The sequence below is a fragment of the Aquarana catesbeiana genome, linkage group LG03, assembly GCF_042186555.1.
Source record: "Aquarana catesbeiana isolate 2022-GZ linkage group LG03, ASM4218655v1, whole genome shotgun sequence".
NCBI classification, from domain to species: Eukaryota; Metazoa; Chordata; class Amphibia; order Anura; family Ranidae; genus Aquarana; species Aquarana catesbeiana.
This window is the reverse complement of record NC_133326.1, coordinates 728,467,658-728,486,313: the sequence shown is the minus strand read 5'-3', so window position 1 is coordinate 728,486,313 and position 18,656 is coordinate 728,467,658. Positions and strand designations below refer to the sequence as shown.

At 43.7% G+C, this 18,656-nt stretch overlaps 1 protein-coding gene across 1 annotated transcript in view; it reads left to right on the top strand.

Moving 5' to 3' along the window:
- LOC141133782 (uncharacterized) overlaps positions 1–18,656 on the top strand; it is a 30,601-nt gene that overhangs the window by 11,572 nt on the left and 373 nt on the right. The window contains exons 2-4 of the mRNA XM_073623338.1: positions 4,315–4,376; positions 13,384–13,983; positions 15,572–16,153. Coding sequence (XP_073479439.1) covers positions 4,319–4,376; positions 13,384–13,983; positions 15,572–16,153 — 1,240 coding nt within the window. The 5' untranslated portion in view covers positions 4,315–4,318. The remainder of the gene's footprint in view (positions 1–4,314; positions 4,377–13,383; positions 13,984–15,571; positions 16,154–18,656) is intronic.

The window sequence follows — 18,656 nt, the reverse complement described above, 5'->3', positions numbered from 1 at the left end:
ATCGGCAATGAAGACAAAGGGGAGTCCTTCCACGTTATCCTCATCAGGTGGCAATCCCAGGCCACCACTCTGGAGACGCTGGCAGAACTCCGTCTGGGCAAATACTCCTCCATCCGACATCCGGCCATTCTTCCCCACGTCCACATATAAAAAATCATAGTGTGCCGACACCACCGCCATTAAAACAATACTGTGGAACCCCTTATAATTAAAATAATATGACCCCGAATGGGGTGGTGGCACAATGTGGACATGTTTCCCATCTATAGCCCCTCCACAATTGGGAAAGTCCCAACGGCTGTCAAAATGGGATGCCACAGTCTGCCATTCCTGTGGCGTTGAAGGAAACTGGGGAATCAAACAAGAAAACCAAAATCAATTAATTTGTAAGCTAACATTGCAAGAAAATTAGACACAATCACATGCAAGGGCAATTAATGAAAACACTTTGAGGCTTGCATATGATTTGATGATGGAAATCAGCAGAGCTTCTGCTCATTTACTAAAGCACTGGAACAAATGCACTTGTAGAGTGCACATGCATTTTGCAAACTGCAACATATATTTGCTTTAGACAAATCAACACCACAGAACATTCAAGCAAATTTTAACGAGGGTGGGGGTGGGGGGGTTGTGAAATCTAGATAATTGCTCATTAGCAGCACACTATTTGGAGTGAGTTTAGGTGGGGGGGGGGGTTGTGAAATCTAGATAATTGCTCATTAGCAGCACACTATTTGGAGTGAGTTTAGGTGGGGGGGGTGGGGGGGTTGTGAAATCTAGATAATTGCTCATTAGCAGCACACTATTTGGAGTGAGTTTAGGTGGGGGGGGGGTTGTGAAATCTAGATAATTGCTCATTAGCAGCACACTATTTGGAGTGAGTTTAGGTGGGGGGGGGGTGGGGGGGTTGTGAAATCTAGATAATTGCTCATTAGCAGCACACTATTTGGAGTGAGTTTAGGTGGGGGGGGTGGGGGGGTTGTGAAATCTAGATAATTGCTCATTAGCAGCACACTATTTGGAGTGAGTTTAGGTGGGGGGGTTGGGAAATCTAGACAATTGCTAATTAGCAGCACACTATTTGGAGTGAGTTTAGGTGGGGGTGGGTGGGGGGTTGGGAAATCTAGCTAATTGCTAATTATAAGCACACTAAATACACTCAAACAAAATACATTCAAAATGAGTAGACTAGGTGGATATGTTCACATCACTTCATGCTGGGAAGGTTATTGAAGGAAAATATACATGCATGACAAAAAATAACAGGAAAAAAATCCAGCATGTGTGAGGATAAAAAAGGGGACATTCACACTATATTGCAATGATGGTAAGTAGTGTTTGAAGCAAGAAATACATTATATTATCAAAGATTACATAAAAGAACATGTGACGCTAATAAAAGAAAAATATCTTACCTTAATATAGTCCTTCTGCAGGACCTGTATGATGGCAGAACAGGTCTCTGGGATAATGATCCCCAGAGCCTGGGGGGAGATGCCTGTCGAGAACTTAAGGTCCTGCAGGCTTCTCCCTGTGGCCAAATACCGCAAGGTAGCGACCAGCCTCTGCTCCGGAGTGATGGCTTGCCTCATGCAGGTATCCTGCCTGCTGATATAGGGGGTCAGCAAAGCCAACAAACGGTCAAAAACGGGGTCCGTCATCCAGAGAAAGTTCCTGAAATCCTCAGGATTATTCTCACGGATCTCACGGAGCAAAGGCATGTGACAGAACTGGTCACGCTGAAGCAACCAATTCTTGGTCCATGAACTCCTCCTCGCCCTGTTCATGGACTGGTCTTGGGCTGAAGAATAAACTACAGCACCAAGCACATACAATGCACGAGCTCTACGACGAGTACGTACAGGTAACATGGCTTCAAAACGGTCGGCTGGTCAGAACGCACTAAACAGAACGCACTGAAGAACAGCAAGGCCTGTGAAGAACGACCTGAAAATCAGGAACGAGCGGCCAATAAAACAAAGATTTCTCAATGCCAACTGACCAAACGCACTGAAAAGCAGATACAAACCTCACAAGCACAGACTGAACAACAGTTAAAACGAACTGAAAAATACGAGTCTCACAAGCGCGAATCGTCTCTCACCAAACTTCTACTAACACGAGATAAACACGAGATTAGCAGAAGGAGCCCAAAGGGTGTCGTACGGGCTATTGAACTTCCGTTTTATAGTCTCGTCGGACTTGGTGTACGTCACCGCGTACTACGCTGTCGTACTTTTGTGTGGTCGTGTGTAGGCAAGTCCGTTCGTAAGAAAGTCTGCCGCAAGTCCGCCGAAGGTACGTCGGAAGTATGTCGGACAGGCTGTCGGACTTTTGTAGACGAAAAGTCCGACCGTGTGTACGCGGCATAAGTCTCATCTTTAAAATAGGTTAACCACAAGTCCCAATGCTTATGAAATTTCTTGTGTTGGCCCATTTAGTGAGCTGTATCTTTTTTTATGTATACAGTATACAGTATATCAAGTCCACACACCTCCTCACTTCAGATATATTAGGTGCCACATTAGCTTTCCATGTCCTCACAAGCATTGTTCTGGCTGAAAAAGTGTTGATGGGTGTTTCTTTTTTTTCTTATGGCGTGTTGGTGGTTGTCAGGCATTGTGATTGACATGGATCTACATTGCTGAACAACGTGACTGATGGTGGATTCACATCGTGGTCCTTTTTTTTCCTCCCTGGTATGGATTTTATAGGAGAATCCCATGCAAAAATAAAAAAAAGCATGAGGTCCACACCAGACCTTTATCAGAGCATGGCAGGCCAGGAAAGAGGGGGTGAGGATGCCTTGCCAAGGGGGGCCCCACTGGAAAAGCACCTTGTACCATATTGTTGAGGATAAGGGCCTCTTTCCCACAACATTGGCCCGGTGGTTGAGGGGGTCTGTGGGCAGAGAGCTTATTAGAGTCTGGAAGCCCCCTTTAATAAAAGGGAGGCTGTCAGGACCTGGACCACCTGCTGGTGTCACTGTGGTTACCAGAGCTGAAGGGCCCAGTTCCAGTGGCCACCAGCAGGTGTCTTATAGCAGCCAGCAGATCCCAGTAAGTAGGCTCCACCTGATGCTAGCTGCTGTGAAGGTATATAATACCTTCCTTGAATTTTCAACAGTGCTTCAGAGTTAGCCTTATGTCTGCTTGCTGATTATCTTGATCCCTGCTTTGTTCTGTATCCTGTTACCCCATATGTGCTTCCCTTGTTCCCAGTCCCAGTCTTGCTTATGTCCTGTTTATGAGAGCCCCCCCCCCCCATTATATATAGTGTATTATAGTTAGGTTGTTGGTTTAGTTGTACTTCACTGTCATGTTATTGTCAATACCTGGATCACCTGCTGGTGGCACTGTGGTTCCGAGAGCTGAAGGGCACAGCTCTGGAGGCCACCAGCGAGTGTCTCCAAGCAGCCAGAAGAATGCAATAATTAGACTCCACCTGATTCTGGCTGCTGGGAAACTGTAGAATGAAACTGTAGCATGCGCACATTCACGGGCAATGGCAGATTCCCACACGCGCCAATGCACATGCGTGTGCACATCGCATTGCGTGCACACGCAGGAGCGCAGACCTAGCCACAATTGGCGCCAGACAGCCTATTTAAAGGATGCCCTGACTTCTGAAAAGTGCTGACTGGTCTTCAGCTGTGTCCTGATATTCTTAACCCTGTTAAACCTGGCTTGATTCCTGTTGCTGAACTTTGGCTTTCCTCGACCCTGCTTTTGGACTCTGATTACTCTGATTACCAGTTCCTGATCCTGGCTTCCCATTTGACCTTGCTTCTGCTTATGCCTTGTTACCTCGCTGCCCGCCTGTTACTAAACCCGGCTGTCCTTCTTACCTTGCTCCTGTCTCCTGCTTGGCTCAACTCTGTCTCCGAGTGCCTGTGCTGGCTGTCCATCTTCTCAGCCTCCCGGGGTCCAGCTCCTTACCGGATGCTCTGCCTGCACCTCCAAGCTTGCAACTCTAACCATGAGTGGAAGAAAAGTTTTTTGAGTTATCATTCATATTCTCTGAAAAATGGCCAAGAAATCATAAATTCTTCCAAGGTATGTAAACTTATGAGCACAACTGTATCAGCTGTCCTCAGCCAGACCTGTCATTCGGCATGAGGGAAGCGATGGAATGAGATGTGTTCAGACTTATGTTTGGACTGAACATTCATCTCATCTCTAGTTGTGACTTATGTGACCACTCATTGAAGACGGTGTCCAGATGCCTTTGGCTGTAAAATGTTTGTCTGTTTCTACTAACAAATGCTGAGCAGAGATTTTTTATTTCTCATTCTTGTTTCTATGTTCTCAGGGAGATGGAGCTGAGTGTTCTGGTGTTGCTGTTGGTGCTCCCCTCGTCTCTTGCACAGGAAGGTAGGTGGAAGAACCTGTATACACTTACTGCTAGTGGAAATCAGTGACTTGTAATATTCCATCTTCTCTGCTATTCAAACACTCCTCTGCTTTTCCATTTCTCCTTTATTTAAAGAGGTTCCACAGGGGAAGAGCTTGTCTTCTCCCCAGCCCCCCCACCCAACCCCGACCAATAGGATGCTCTGCTCACTGAATTAAAGCCCTTAAATCTCTGGGTTCCATTGGAGAGCCGGGGCTGGGTGAGGTCTGAGCCATGAGCTGAATTCTCTGCACAGAGACAGCAATAAAACCTGACAGGGGGCCTAATCCTTATCCACTACTATGTCCAAAAATAAAGTTATACTTTAAGGGTGAAGCTGTCATAGACACCCATTTGTAGTATGTAGTGAGTGGAATACTGGGCTGGATTTTGGACAAGTTTTGGAGTCAACTATCCAGTGCAGCAATTCTCTTCATGGACCTTTTGGAACCAGAAACAAATGAAAGTCATAAAGTTCCTCCAAAATGTCCTTAACTTGTTAAAATAGATATCAGGCAAAACATTTTCGCTAGTTTTGGATGGAGTAGAATGAGTAAGTGCTATATCTAGAACAGTGAGTGATTGTAAACCCTTCCCTATCCCCAGTGCAGTGACTGTCCTCAGGTGATACATAGAGATGAAACAAATCCCCCTACATAAGTTGCACCTGTTTATCTGCGGCCCTTTCTTCTCTGCAGCCATTCAAAGTGCCCAGAGCAAAAGCTATTTCTCAGCTCCAGGAGGCAGGCGCTGAGGATCTGATAAAACACACTGCAAAGCATAGAGCAGAGAGCTGAGTGTAATCTGAGATCTGAGTGGAGGGAATGGACACATCCTATTCAACATAGTCTCATAGGGAAAACTGCACAGTTTAGGCTGTCAGTCACCTGCTGTGTGCTGGAGGGGCCATTCCCAGTATCCCTTGGTGTATTACCTGTCAAAGGGGACTAATTCAGATAGCAGAGGAATGAGAGAGCAGACAGAAATCACAGGAGGTGCTTTGGATTGAGGCAAGTACACACTATAGAAGGATATGCTTTGTTCATTTCTCGTTTCAGAGGTTTACATCCACTTTAAAGCCCAACCCCCCTGGAGCCCCCCTGACCTATTAAATAATACAAATTATGTAAAACTTTTATCTGGTGACATCACAGGCCCTCAATATCTCTTTTGGCGGCAGTGGGAGGTTCTTACTCCTACAAACGACCCACATAGGATTTAGTAACAATGAGTTTGTGGGGGACAGCACCAAGAGTAGGTCAGTATTGCACCCAAAGCTTTTTATTTTGTAGCACCCTCTAGTGTGTGCTACTAGAAGTGTAGTGCAGTTAAAGGCATTTGTCTGGCCAGGAATAAACCTAAGTCACTGAATCTGGGTCAGAGTTGCTAGAGGCCAGGCCTGGATGACTTATTCTGGCAGCTCTCTGGTGCCCCCCCCCCCCCCGGGTATCTGGAATATTGGAGAATGTTCTGGAACTAGTGGGCATGGGTGAGAAGGAGCCTTGAATATTTAGGGGCCTTAAGCCAACCCCCAGGTTGGGAGTCTGGCATGGAGCTAAAAAAGCCTTTAAATAGTCGTGGGCCAAACCAGCAGAAATGTCGGGTGGAATATAGAGAAGCAGCACTGAGGAGAGGCTGTTGGTGGCCATGGAGGGACTCCTTAGTGATGGGGGAGGAGGAGTTACCTCAGACTAGGAGCTCGGGAAAGCTGGCCTGGCAGGATCCTACCACAAGGGGCAGTGAAAGGATTTGTCTTGGAGAGGCAAGGTGAGGCTTTGAGTAGATCAGCACAGTGCAGGTACAGACAAATGGAGAGATCACTATCTGTAGGTCTCTCTTGAAGATATCATTGTGCCAAGTCTTCATCCAACTTTGCCCTGCGGAATCTCCATGTGTACAGTATGTTTCAGTCGGGCAGGACTGGAAAGCAAAATAGGCAGGTGTGGCCGGTGGCAGCCAGGTGGGCTAGCATTCTGCAAGCAAGCGGAACTGGGATCAATGGCCACAGAAAGACAGAAGGAAGTGTGTTTTGCTGTTCACTCCATTGTGCTACTGTGTCAAAGAGGCTGCAATTCTACGTTCACACATCAGAATGTAGAGATTAAATAGGATTTTGTTCTAATCGCTCCACGCTAGAAGCTTCTTTGATAAGAATAAATTCCTGCCCTACAACACCTTACTATCACATTTCCCAGACCGACCCATCCCTTTTGACACCTATCTACAAATTAGACATTTTCTGAACAGAATTAAACCTCTAACACCATGGCAGAGAGACCTTACCCCCTTTGAAACATTATGCACCAGATCCGAACCCCAGAGACATCTAAATTTGGACATATACTCACTCATGTTCACCAACAGTGACCCTAAATACAACAATGTGAGTCAACAATGAGAGACAGACATAACCTAAGACCTCTCAGCAGATGAATGGGAATCGGTTTTTTTCCACATCCATAAGGGCTCTATGAACGTTTTGGTACAGAAAAATAGATATAAAATCTATTTGAGGTGGTATAGAACCCCTATCAAACTCCATAAGTGTTACCTTACAACTTCCCCACTTTGCTGGAGATGTAATGTCGACCCCGGCTCACGGCTGCACATTTGGTGGGACTGCCCACTCATCCAACCTTTCTGGAGAGAAGTACACCGCCTCACTACCAATATCACATCCTATTCTCTAAAATACAGAGCTGCGCAATACCTTCTTCATCACACTTTAATCCCCCAATCTCGTACCGAAAGTCCTTGACCCTCCACTTCAAACTGTGCACCCCGACGCATTGGAAAGACAAACTCCCCCCCAACAATAGCAGAATGGCTCAGACGCATTAACAAAACTGAGGGAATGGAGGACTTAATACATCAGGCCCCGGAAAACCCCTGCAAAATCAGCAAAACTTGGGCTTGCTGGAGGCACTTTACAGAAACAGCAGAATACACAAAGCTTCTAAGAGTTGAAATCCTTAGTAGCGGTCGGCGGTCTCATCCATGCTGCAAGAAAGCGGCTAGAGACTTGGGCCTTGTCCCTGGGCCCCAACGACTACACACACTGGCTCTTATAAATATATGTACTATACCGGACGAACATTGTTCACTGGGACCCACACCCACAGAACACCTCCAGTATAACCCCCCTCCCCCACCCCACCCTTTTTTTTCTTTCTTTTTTCCTACCCCTTCCCCTTCTCCCTTCCCCTCTTCACCTACACCTCTTCCCACCAATTTAGAGGGAACTACAGGTGCTTAGACAGACCCAAGACTGTTGCCTTAACCCCAGGCTTAGGCTCAGATGGAGACAATACCCATTGCCATAATGTTCATCAGAACTTAGTAGTAACTCTGCTGTTTATCGTTCAGTTCTGCTTAATTTTTCTACTCTGTCATATGGACTCAGATGCTTATTTTCGACATATAATTTATGTCAGTCGATGTCTGTTGTTCGTTTTTCATGATAAAACTCAATAAAAAAGTTTAACCAAAAATATGATTTTGTTCTGATTGCTGTGCTTTGGGTAATAGCAAAGCTGCCTGAGACTGATTTGCAGGAAAACCCTGCTTGAAATTCAGAAAACCTAAACACCACTGGGTGCCAATGTGCTCTGTGTAGTTCCCATTTCTGGCCACAAGGTGTTTTCAGAGGACCACTTGACTTGATGGTCAGTGTAGGTGCCATAGAATTCTCCATATGTTAGATAGCAATGATTTAAAGGATCACTTAAAGTTAATGCAAACTTGCTACTGCCAGCAGTGGGACATCTGGGGTAGTATATAAATTGTTGTATATAAATATTTGGGCAGGAGTCTGCCTCTCCCTCTTTTGGTTATACGAAATGGCTGAAGACCAAGCTACAGCAAGAATGTACGATGTAAGGATCTATTACAGAGCTTCTACTGAGAAGGGAAGCAAGGGAAGGAGGGGAACAGAACATTCTGGATTACTTTCCACCCCTGGCTAGGGATTGTAGGGCTCTGGGCAACCTCTGTAAAGGTAGCAAATACTCCTCAACCCACACTGTCTCTCTCTTTGGAACATTTCCTAGCAAAGGGCTTGTGTCAGTGTGGGCAGCTGTTGGGCTCTTTGCTGTAAGTCCTATAGAGAGTATGTTGGAGTTGCACAGTTGGAGAATACTGGTTAAGCAGGGCCAGGTGTCTCCAAAGGGTTGGGCTCACACAAATGGGCGAGCAATAGAGACGTCCAGGATCTCTGGATATCCCATGGAGCCCCAGGTTCAGAGGATCTCAGTATGATCAGCATATCCAATCCCATGTCCAGGCATGAATGGGTTAAAGAGAACATGTGGAGGCCAAGCAGCCCAGCATGTGGAAACACATTGTTACACAATAGAGGATCTCAAAGTTATAGGGAAGTTTACATAAATTGGCCAGTGGCAAAACAGTTTCATAGTTTATGAGTTTCCTATCCAGAATGAATCTCAAATTATTCCAAATATAGACTTCAAGTATGTGTTTGGTAGAAATTGGCTATCGTCAGGAGAGTAGGTGAACAGGTTTAATCTTGTGATAAAAACTAGAGTGTATTATCTGAGAGAGAGACAATATCCACAAATATTGTTCAGTATCTAGACAGTGTGTAAGCAGGTTTGCTCGGCAGCAATATAAGAGGGGTAGAAGAGACAGATTTTATCTTGAAATAGAAATTAGCCGCAATTATTGTACAGTGGCTGGACAGAATGTACAGTAAACAGCTTGGTAAAGTCACAATGTAGGAGGGAAAGACAAGGAAGGTTTTACTTTAAAATTAACATTAGATTGTAGTATTTCATGGACAATAGAGTTGGGCCGAACACCCCCCTTGCCCCCCCCCCCCCCCCGGTTCGGTTTGCGGCAGAGCTCTTGAACATCGCAAAAGTTTGGAAATGAACCACGAACCCTATTAAAGTCTATGAGACACAAACTTGGAAAATCAAAAGTGCCCATTTTGAAGGCTTAGATGCAAGTTATTGGCTATAAAAAAGGGTATGGGGGGCCAGGTACTACCCTGGGGGACATGTATCAATGCAAACCATTTTTTTAAAAAGATTGTTTTTACAGGAGCAGTGATTTTATTGATGCTTAAAGTGAAAACAATACAAATGAAAATTTCCTTTATATATCGTGTCTGGGAGGTCCCCTTAGTCTGCCTGTAAAGTGGCACATCTGTACCATGTACAGAACCAACTGCAGCAAAACTGACATTTATAAAAAAAAATACATTTAAATTGCAGACAATACAATACCATTTCTGGCAATCCAAAAATGTTAAATGCCCCCCCAATCCATTCCAGGTGCTTTGGGTCTGGTATGGATTTTAAAGGGAACCCCCCAAAATCTCTACCAGACCCTTATCCGTGCATGCAGCCTGGCAGGTCAGGAAAGGTGGGGACGAGCCCCCCTCCTGAGCCATACTAGGCCACATGCCCTCAACATGAGGGGGTGCTTTGGTGCGGGGGCTCTGCCCACACCCCAAAGCACCTCTCCACAACAACCCTGGGCGGTGGTTGTGAGGGTCTGTGGACAAGGGGCTTATCAGAATCTGGGAGCCCCCTTTAACAAGGGGGCCCCCAGTTCTGGCCCCCCCATGCAAATGTGTATGGAGTACATTGTGCCTCTATTCATTCATCCAAAAAAAGTGTCAAAAATAAATCACTCACTTGTCCCCCTTTCCTGACCTGCCGAGCTGCATGCTCTGATAAGGGTCTGGTATAGATCTCGGGGGACACCCACGTCATTTTTTTCACTTTTTTCTATTGCCGGCAATGTTTTTTTTTGCAGTCAGCGGAGAAGCCCGTTGACAGCTGATGACTCATCCATTGTTAAAGCATTTGTTAACCTAAAAAGAAAATAAGAATATTGCTCCTTTAACTCCTTCCTGCGTACGCAAATATGTGGCCTCGGCTTTCAGGGGTTATACCAGGATGATGCATGCAGCGTTTTTAGACCGGGCGTTCGGCTCTTCAGGGATAACATCGATGCGGCTAAAACACGCTCGGCTGTTATACCAGAGGAGCGAGAGGGGCCGACCCCCCACCGCCTTCCACCGCTCTTCCTGGGCCTCCTGTCCCACCGAGAGACCCAAAACATGATCCAGCACTTCTGCTGGCTAGAGTAAGACTGGAACAAATCCAGAAACGGCTTTGTTCCAGTCTTCTTTCTGTAAACACGGAAGCGACGTCACTTTGTCACATCCAGTTTACTCGGCTGCCTATGGCGCAGTTTTTAAAAAAAATTACAGTGTCCAGAATCGCAGTTTTTGGCGATCTGAATACTTTGAAGTGCAAAGGAGGGATTTGGGGTCTTTGAGATCCCTGATCCCTCCATAAAGAGTACCTGTCACCACCTATTACTGTCACAAGGGATGCTTACATTCCTTGTGACAGCAATTAAAGTGATCACTTTTTTTTTTAAAGAAACAATGTAAAAAAATAAAATCACGTAGCAAAGAAAACGCACACGTAAGTTGCGCTTGCATATGTAAACAGTTCAAATCACACATGTGAGGTATCGCCGCGATTGTCAGAGCGAGAGCAATAATTCTAGCATTAGACCTCCTCTGTAACTCTAAACTGGTAACTGTTATTTTTTTTTTAAGTACCGTCTATGGAGATTTTTAGGTACCGTAGTTTGTTGCCATTCCACGAGTGTGCGCAATTTCAAAGCATAGGGTGTATATGCAGTAAAGCAAAACGTGCTTTGTGCACTGGTGTGCAGTCATGTTGGAACAGGAAGGGGCCATCCCAAACTGTTCCCACAAAGTTGGGAACATGAAGTTGTCCACAATGTCTTTATATGCTGACGCCTTAAGAGTTCCCTTCACAGGAACAAAGGGGCCAAGTCCAACCCCTGAAAAACAACCCCACACCATAATCCCCCCTCCACCAAATGATTTAGACCAGTGCACAAAGCAAGGTCCATAAAGAAATGGATGATCGAGTTTGGGGTGAAGGAACTTGACTGGCCTGCACAGAGTCCTGACCTCAACCTGATAGAACACCTTTGGGATGAATTTGAGTGGGGACTGTGAGCCAGGCCTTCTCGCCCAACATCAGTGCCTGACCTCACAAATGCGCTTCTGGAAGAATGGTCAAACATTCCCATAGACACACTCCTAAACCTTGTGGACGGCCTTCCCAGAAGAGTTGAAGCTGTTATAGCTGCAAAGGGTGGGCCAACTCAATATTGAACCCTACGGACTAAGACTGAATGCCATTAAATTTCATGTGTGTGTAAAGGAGGGTGTCCCAATACTTTGACAATATAGTGTACCTTGCTAGGCAAGGGTATGCTCAAGTCACCAAAGGAGGCTTTACTGAACCAAAAATGACTGGACTATACTACAAGAGAGTTTTGCCTCTTGAAATTTTTGTTTACACCAGCCAGACAGACATTGGCCAAAGCATGGTGGTCTTCCACACCAACAATCACCCAGGTGAAACAGAAAATGATGTGGTACATGACCCAAGAAAAAATGGCTGTGGTACTGAATGAGGGGACTTGAACGTTTGAATATACTTGGTCCCCATGGATAGAGTTCGATCTTCCTTCAGGCTTTGGCAGGTCCCTGATATTCCTGTAGAGATATGGTACTGTTGGTCTTGCTTTAGTATGCACGGTCCTCCTGATGGAATTTTTCTTTGGCATTTTGATATGTTAAAATCAATAAAAAAAAGTATGGTTAAAAAAAAGAAAAAAAACCTTTAGACTGCTTTCACACTAGGGCGGGCGGATGTTGATCATGATTTACTTCTGTCAGTAAATTTTGTAAATAAGTATTTTTTCTCCTTCACTGATGTGCACTGATAAGGCTGCACTGATGGGAGGCACTTATGGGCATTGATGGGCAGCACTGATGAGCAGGCACTGATGGGCAGCACTGATGAGCAGGCACTGATGGGCAGCACTGATGAACAGGCACTGATTGGCACTGAAAGGCTGCACTGACTGGCATCACAAATGGGCAAGAAAGGAAGGGTAACCCCTGGAAGTCACACATCTATGATGTCCTACTGCAATAAAGGGAGTGGCAACCTCAGCCTGGACTCCGACCAGGCCATGCCCCCAACACGTTTCACTCCACCCCCAGAGCTTAATCATGGGGAACTAATGGGCACTGATTGGTGTCACTGATGGGCACTGATTTGTGGCAATGATGGGCACTGATTGGTCCTGTAATCAGGGCACTGATGATCAATGACCCGATTACCTGCCCTAGTGTCCCCTGCGAGGAGATGCTGCTGATCGGCACTCCTCCCCACACACTCTGTCAGTGTGAGGTGATGAGAGCCCATTAACGGCACTTCCGCATTTACATGTGACCGGCTTTGATTGGTTTCAGCTGATCACATGGTTAAAGAGCCATGTCATTGGCTCTTTACAGAGATCAGGGTCACGTCGTGTCCTAGGAACACGTGCGGCCACGATCGCCGCGCTGTGCCCTCGGGAGCACAAGAGCGGCCATTCTGGGGTGCATTCATGTCATGTCCTCCCAGAACGAGAGCCGCACCGCTCCTGCGGTGGGCAGGCGGCAAGTGGTTAAGGAATGTAGAGCCAGTTTGTATACCTGACAGTGTTAGCATTCCTATAATCTACAAAATGGGTCTTTAATTAAAATTTTAGAGGAATGTTTGGAGATAATAATAATTATTATTAATATTATTATTATTATTATTATTATTATTACTGTTGTTATTATGATTATTATTATATTTATTATTAATTATTAGTAGTAATCTTATTAAATGAAAAGATGGAAAATGTAAGCTATCAAAACACATTTGTTTTCTTTTCATACACAAAACTGGATCTGAAAACGATATGTCTATAGACGAAATAAAAAGAAATATAACAATCTTCCTGAGATATACGTGTATCTAATTATATTCATTTTGTATTCTATTATTTATAAATAAATGTTGAGTTTATTGTTCTGCATCTAAGCTCTGATATCTATCAGTAATGAGTTTTGTCTGTTTTCTTCCCTAGACTTGGAGGGTAAAATGTTCGTCTTCCCTAAAGAAACCAACACAGCTCATGTCATTCTAAGACCTACAATTACAATGCCATTGCAGGATGTCAGCGTCTGTCTACGTACCTACAGTGAACTTTCACGCCAGTATTCTCTCTTCTCTTTCGCTACTCCAACAGATAGAAATGCTTTTCTAATCAGGTTCCAAGCTCCAACCACCTACACTGTATACATGAGGCATGAAAGAGGGGTTTTCAAGAGAGACTCAGAGCCTCCAGACTGGAGCCATATCTGTGTGATCTTGGACTCGAAAACTAGGATGATCCAACTTTGGGTGAATGGGAAGAACTCCACCAAAGGAAATGTTTGGGGACAGTCTTCTAATGCAGTTAAAGCCAGCATTATTCTGGGACAGGAACAAGGTTCTTATGGTGGAGGGTTTGATGCTTCTCAGTCATTGGTTGGAGAAATAAGTGACGTCCACATGTGGGATTATGTCCTGACACCAGAAGCCATCCAGATGGTCATATCTGGTGATCACCACGGAAATGTCATTAATTGGAAGGCTCTAGTCTATGAAATGAGAGGGGACGTTTTTCTTAAGCCTATAAATTTGCGTAAGTCTGTCATCTTAACTATTTACACTTTAATTATTAAGATCCTTCAATATTCAGTACAGAATAACTTCGGAAAGTATGATTTATTTGTCATGCACATTAACAATGAGAGGTAACAATGACAATTATAAGTGAAAAATCACACAAGAGGGACTCCATGTTCTCATGGAGTAACTACTGTAGAGCAACCAAAAGTTGTAAACTAGATTCCTAATGATGAGAGTTTTTCTGAGGGCTAAAATAAAAGTTTTTTTTTTAATTTTATAGTTTTGCTAAAAAAAATGTCAACAATATACTAATAATAAATGATACAACAAAAGATACATATAGATAGATACATATAATCTATATACCAACTCTTTCTGTGTCTGCGCCACGTTATTTAACTCTCAGTGGTAGAAAAACGAAATCTAAAAAATTAAAAGGAGTTGCTATCAAAGGTACAATTGTCATTTGATGTTATAGGGGAACCTTCAAGCATTAGCATACCAATGAAATTATATCATCATCAAAGCTGATTTACAGAAATGTAGCCACTTTGAAAAAAGTATGAGTTAAGTCCAATTAGGTGCATGCCACCTCCTGAACTTATCCCTATTATTTATATCTGACAGCTTTATGGCTCTCCCAGAGAATACACTGAGCAATCTAGAAATGTGAGAGTGGAGAGAAGCACACAGAGCAGCAATGCTCACCCCTCCCTTCTGGGGCCCACTCAGAGAAGCCTTTGTACTTTCTTAATGAGTTCACATAATACAAAGGCTTCTGTGATTGGGCAGGAGTAGTGGAGGGGCAGCCATAACAGCTGCAGGTGACTCTACTGTTGAAGATGCGCAAGTGTCAGGCTCCCAGACCTACAGCGATAGTTATCTTTCGGTAGTACGATAAAGCTGCCCAATGTGAATAATAGAGATAAGTCCAGGAGATATCATGCATCTTGTTGGACTAATGTATAGTGTGCATTCACTTGTTACAAAGGAGCTCAATTTCTGGAGTTCAGCTTTAATAATACATTCACAAACACGATAGACAGTTTTTATACCTGATAGTGTTAGGACCCCCATACTTCTACAATTGAGACCTCCAGTTTTATTAAAATGTGAACAGAACATTTAGAACTAAGTCATATCCTTTATTGGGTCTCTTGGAAGATGAATGGGCCAATGCACATTCGTTTCTGAAGTTGAACCAAATATTTATAAACAAAATAAAGTGGAATATACTGATCTCTCTGAGATGTATGAGAGTATCCAGTCATTTTTTTCTTGTCAAATTTGTTTATTGATTTTGAAAATATAAACATTGGTACAATTAACAAAACATTGATTACATTAAATGGTAGCATTAGTTGAATTTACATATCAGATCTTAGGATTTCTTGTAGTTACAAACAATGAAAGACTTAAATAGGCTATATGTTTTAGAAAGACTAAGGTGTTACAATCAATTTTAACAATTATATAAACAAGAGCTCCAGTCATTTTTCAATGTTAGATTCTAGCATCCATTAATACATTCTGAGTTTATTGCTAATCATCTAAAGATTTGATATGAAGCAGTAATGATCTTTATCTGTTTCCTTCCCTAGACATGGAAGGTAAAGCCTTCGTCTTCCCCTATGAAGTCAAAACATCTCATGTCATTCTAAGACCTACAATCACAAGGCCATTGCAGAAAGTCAGCATCTGTCTACGCTCTTATTCAGATCTTTCACGCTCCTATACGGTCTTCTCTCTTGCTACTCCCGGGAAGGACAATGCCTTTATAATCAGCATACAACCTCCACACACTTGTTCTGTACATATCAACCAGGAAGTCACTAGTTTTAAAACAGACTCTTTGTCTTTGAGACACACCTGTGTGACCTGGGACTCCGACACTGGAGTGGTCCAACTTTGGGTCAATGGGAAACTCTACCCAGAAGGAGCCTCCGTGAAAGGGTCTTCTATCTCAGCTGAAGCCAGCATAGTTCTGGGACAGGAACAAGACTCTTTTAATGTTTCTCAGTCATTGGTCGGTGAAATAGGTGACGTCCACATGTGGGATTATGTCCTGACTCCAGAAGACATCAAGAAGGTCATCTCTGGTGATCTCCATGGAAATGTCTATAACTGGCTATCTCTACATTATGAAATCAAAGGGAACATTCTTGTCCAGCTTAAACACCAGCGTAAGTCTGTCATCTATCTATATACAGCTTTTTAATATATAAAATTCTCCAACTATCAGTATATAATTACATTGAAATGATGATATACTGTATTTGCCCATTAATCATGCGAGGTGACGATGACAATTATAAGTGAAATATTACCCAACAAAGATCCAACGTTCTCATGGAGTAACTAGAAAAGTGAAAAATTGTGAACGAGATAGCTAATTATAACATTTTTTTTGTGATTTCTGTTAACAATCTTTCTTTTATCCGCTTCACTTTTTGCGATTCGGCACTGCGTCGCTTTAACGGACAATTAGGCGGTCGTGCGACGTTGCTCCCAAACAAAATTGACGTCCTTCTTTCCTCACAAATAGAGCTTTCTTTTGGTGGTATTTGATCACCTCTGCGGTTTTTATTTTTTGCGCTATAAACAAAAAAATAGCGACAATTTTGAAAAAAATGCATTATTTTTTACTTTTTGCTATAATAAATATCCCCAAAAAATATATAAAAAAACATTTTTTTTCCTTGGTTTAGGCCGATACGTATTCTTCTACATATTTTTGTAAAAAAAAAATTGCAATTTATTGATTGGTTTGCGCAAAAGTTATATCGTCTACAAAATAGGGGATAGTTTTATTGAATTTTTATTATTAATTATTTTTTAAATAGCAATGGTGGCGATCTGCGATTTTTATTGTGACTGTGACATTATGGCGGACACATGGGACACTTTTGACACTATTTTGGGACCATTGTCATTTATACAGCGATCAGTGCTATAAAAATGCACTGATTACTGTATAAATGACACTGACAAGGAAGGGGTTAAACACTAGGGGCCTTGTTTTGCCTTGTTTTGCATCTCCTCGTTCTGCGGCACCGTGACACGATCGCAGGACACTGGCGGACATCGAGTCCGCGGGACTTGCGGGCATGGTCATGCTGTACGCGGTGCCCGCTAGCCCCGCCAATTAAAGGAGACGTACAGGTACACCCATTTGTCCACCACTGCCATTGCACTAACGTATATGGGCGTGCAGTGGTCGGTAAGTGGTTAAAGTGAACACAATATACGGAACTATAAATAGGGATGAAGTTCAGGATCCCTGCTGCCTTTAGTTTGCCAGAATCACAGCTTGAAACTCAAATTGGCGAATTGAGATGATGGAAAATGTAAGCTTTGTCTGAGACCTGGATTGGACAGCAGTTCCCACCAAGCTGGTCCGGGTCTTGCTTCTTCCCCAGATAGGACATGCACATAACTATATTTTTGAAGAAACCCCTATATTGTGTTACTCACTCTCCTGGTCTGAAGCCAGCTTTTTTACATATTCTTGGCCTGAGTTCGGTTACCCAGGATTAAAGAAAGTCCAGTCCAGATGCTTTTCAATGCTTTTCTGCATCAGAATTGGAACACACAACAATATATATTTCTCATGACACACAGTATGAGCGCAGAACAGTACCATAGTTTCTATCCATCTTCCCAGTTCTCTTTAGTGATCCCCCCAAAGGTGGTTTTTCACATAAGGTATCCCTCTGTCACAGTCAGAATTCAGGCTCAGAGACCAGTAGCTATAACAGTAGAGAGGTTCACACCAACCAGCACTAACTGGTCCAAAAATCTGGTCTACATCAGAGCTCCTGATGGTAGAGATGTATTTTGCTGCATGATAGTGCCAGATCCTGGTCTCCAGGATTGTCCCACCAGGATGTGAGCAAGCCAGGGTCCAGTAGCAGATATAGTAGATAGGGATCAAACAGAAGCATAGTCAGTAAACAAGCCAAAGGTCAGCAACAAGTGGTTGTAGGTTGGGATCAAGCAGACATGTAGTCAGTAAACAGGCCAAAGGTCAGTAACAAGTGGTTGCAGGTTTGGATCAAGCTAAAGTGTCATTGAGGAACATGCCAAAGATCAGAAACAAATAGCAGCAAAGATACAGACAGCTGCAGATATGAACAGGGGCAAGATATTGGCTGGAGAGAGTAAAATACTATGGCAAACTGGAAGTGCAGAAACATGGCTTAGATAGAAAGTTCATGGGAGGAGCAAAGAGTTCAAGGTTCACCAGGAACAAGATACAAGGCAATGTTGTCCAAGAGATCAGACAAGTAGCTGTCTAGTACCTCAGGTGGAACAGCAAGAAGAGCTACAGACAGAAATCCCAGGTTCAGATGTGGACCCTGACACCCTTAGTTTCAGGCCCTGAGGCCCCTTCTACATTGTGAGTCTATAACTACTCCTCCTGGCAGTCCAGTCCTGCAGAGGGCCGTCTCCTCCACTCAGGTACACAGGCTAGAGGCCTACATGGTGTGGGCCAGGAGTGACCTGTTCCCATACCTGAACTACCAGGCCCCATCCATAACTGGTATTAAAAGGGCACTGACTCCACCCACCATATTACCAGAGCAATGGCAACAAATAAACAAACACATGGTTCAGGATCTACAAACTACATATTTATACACAATGAAAAATAAATATAATTACCTTCTTAAGTTTTATCAGTGG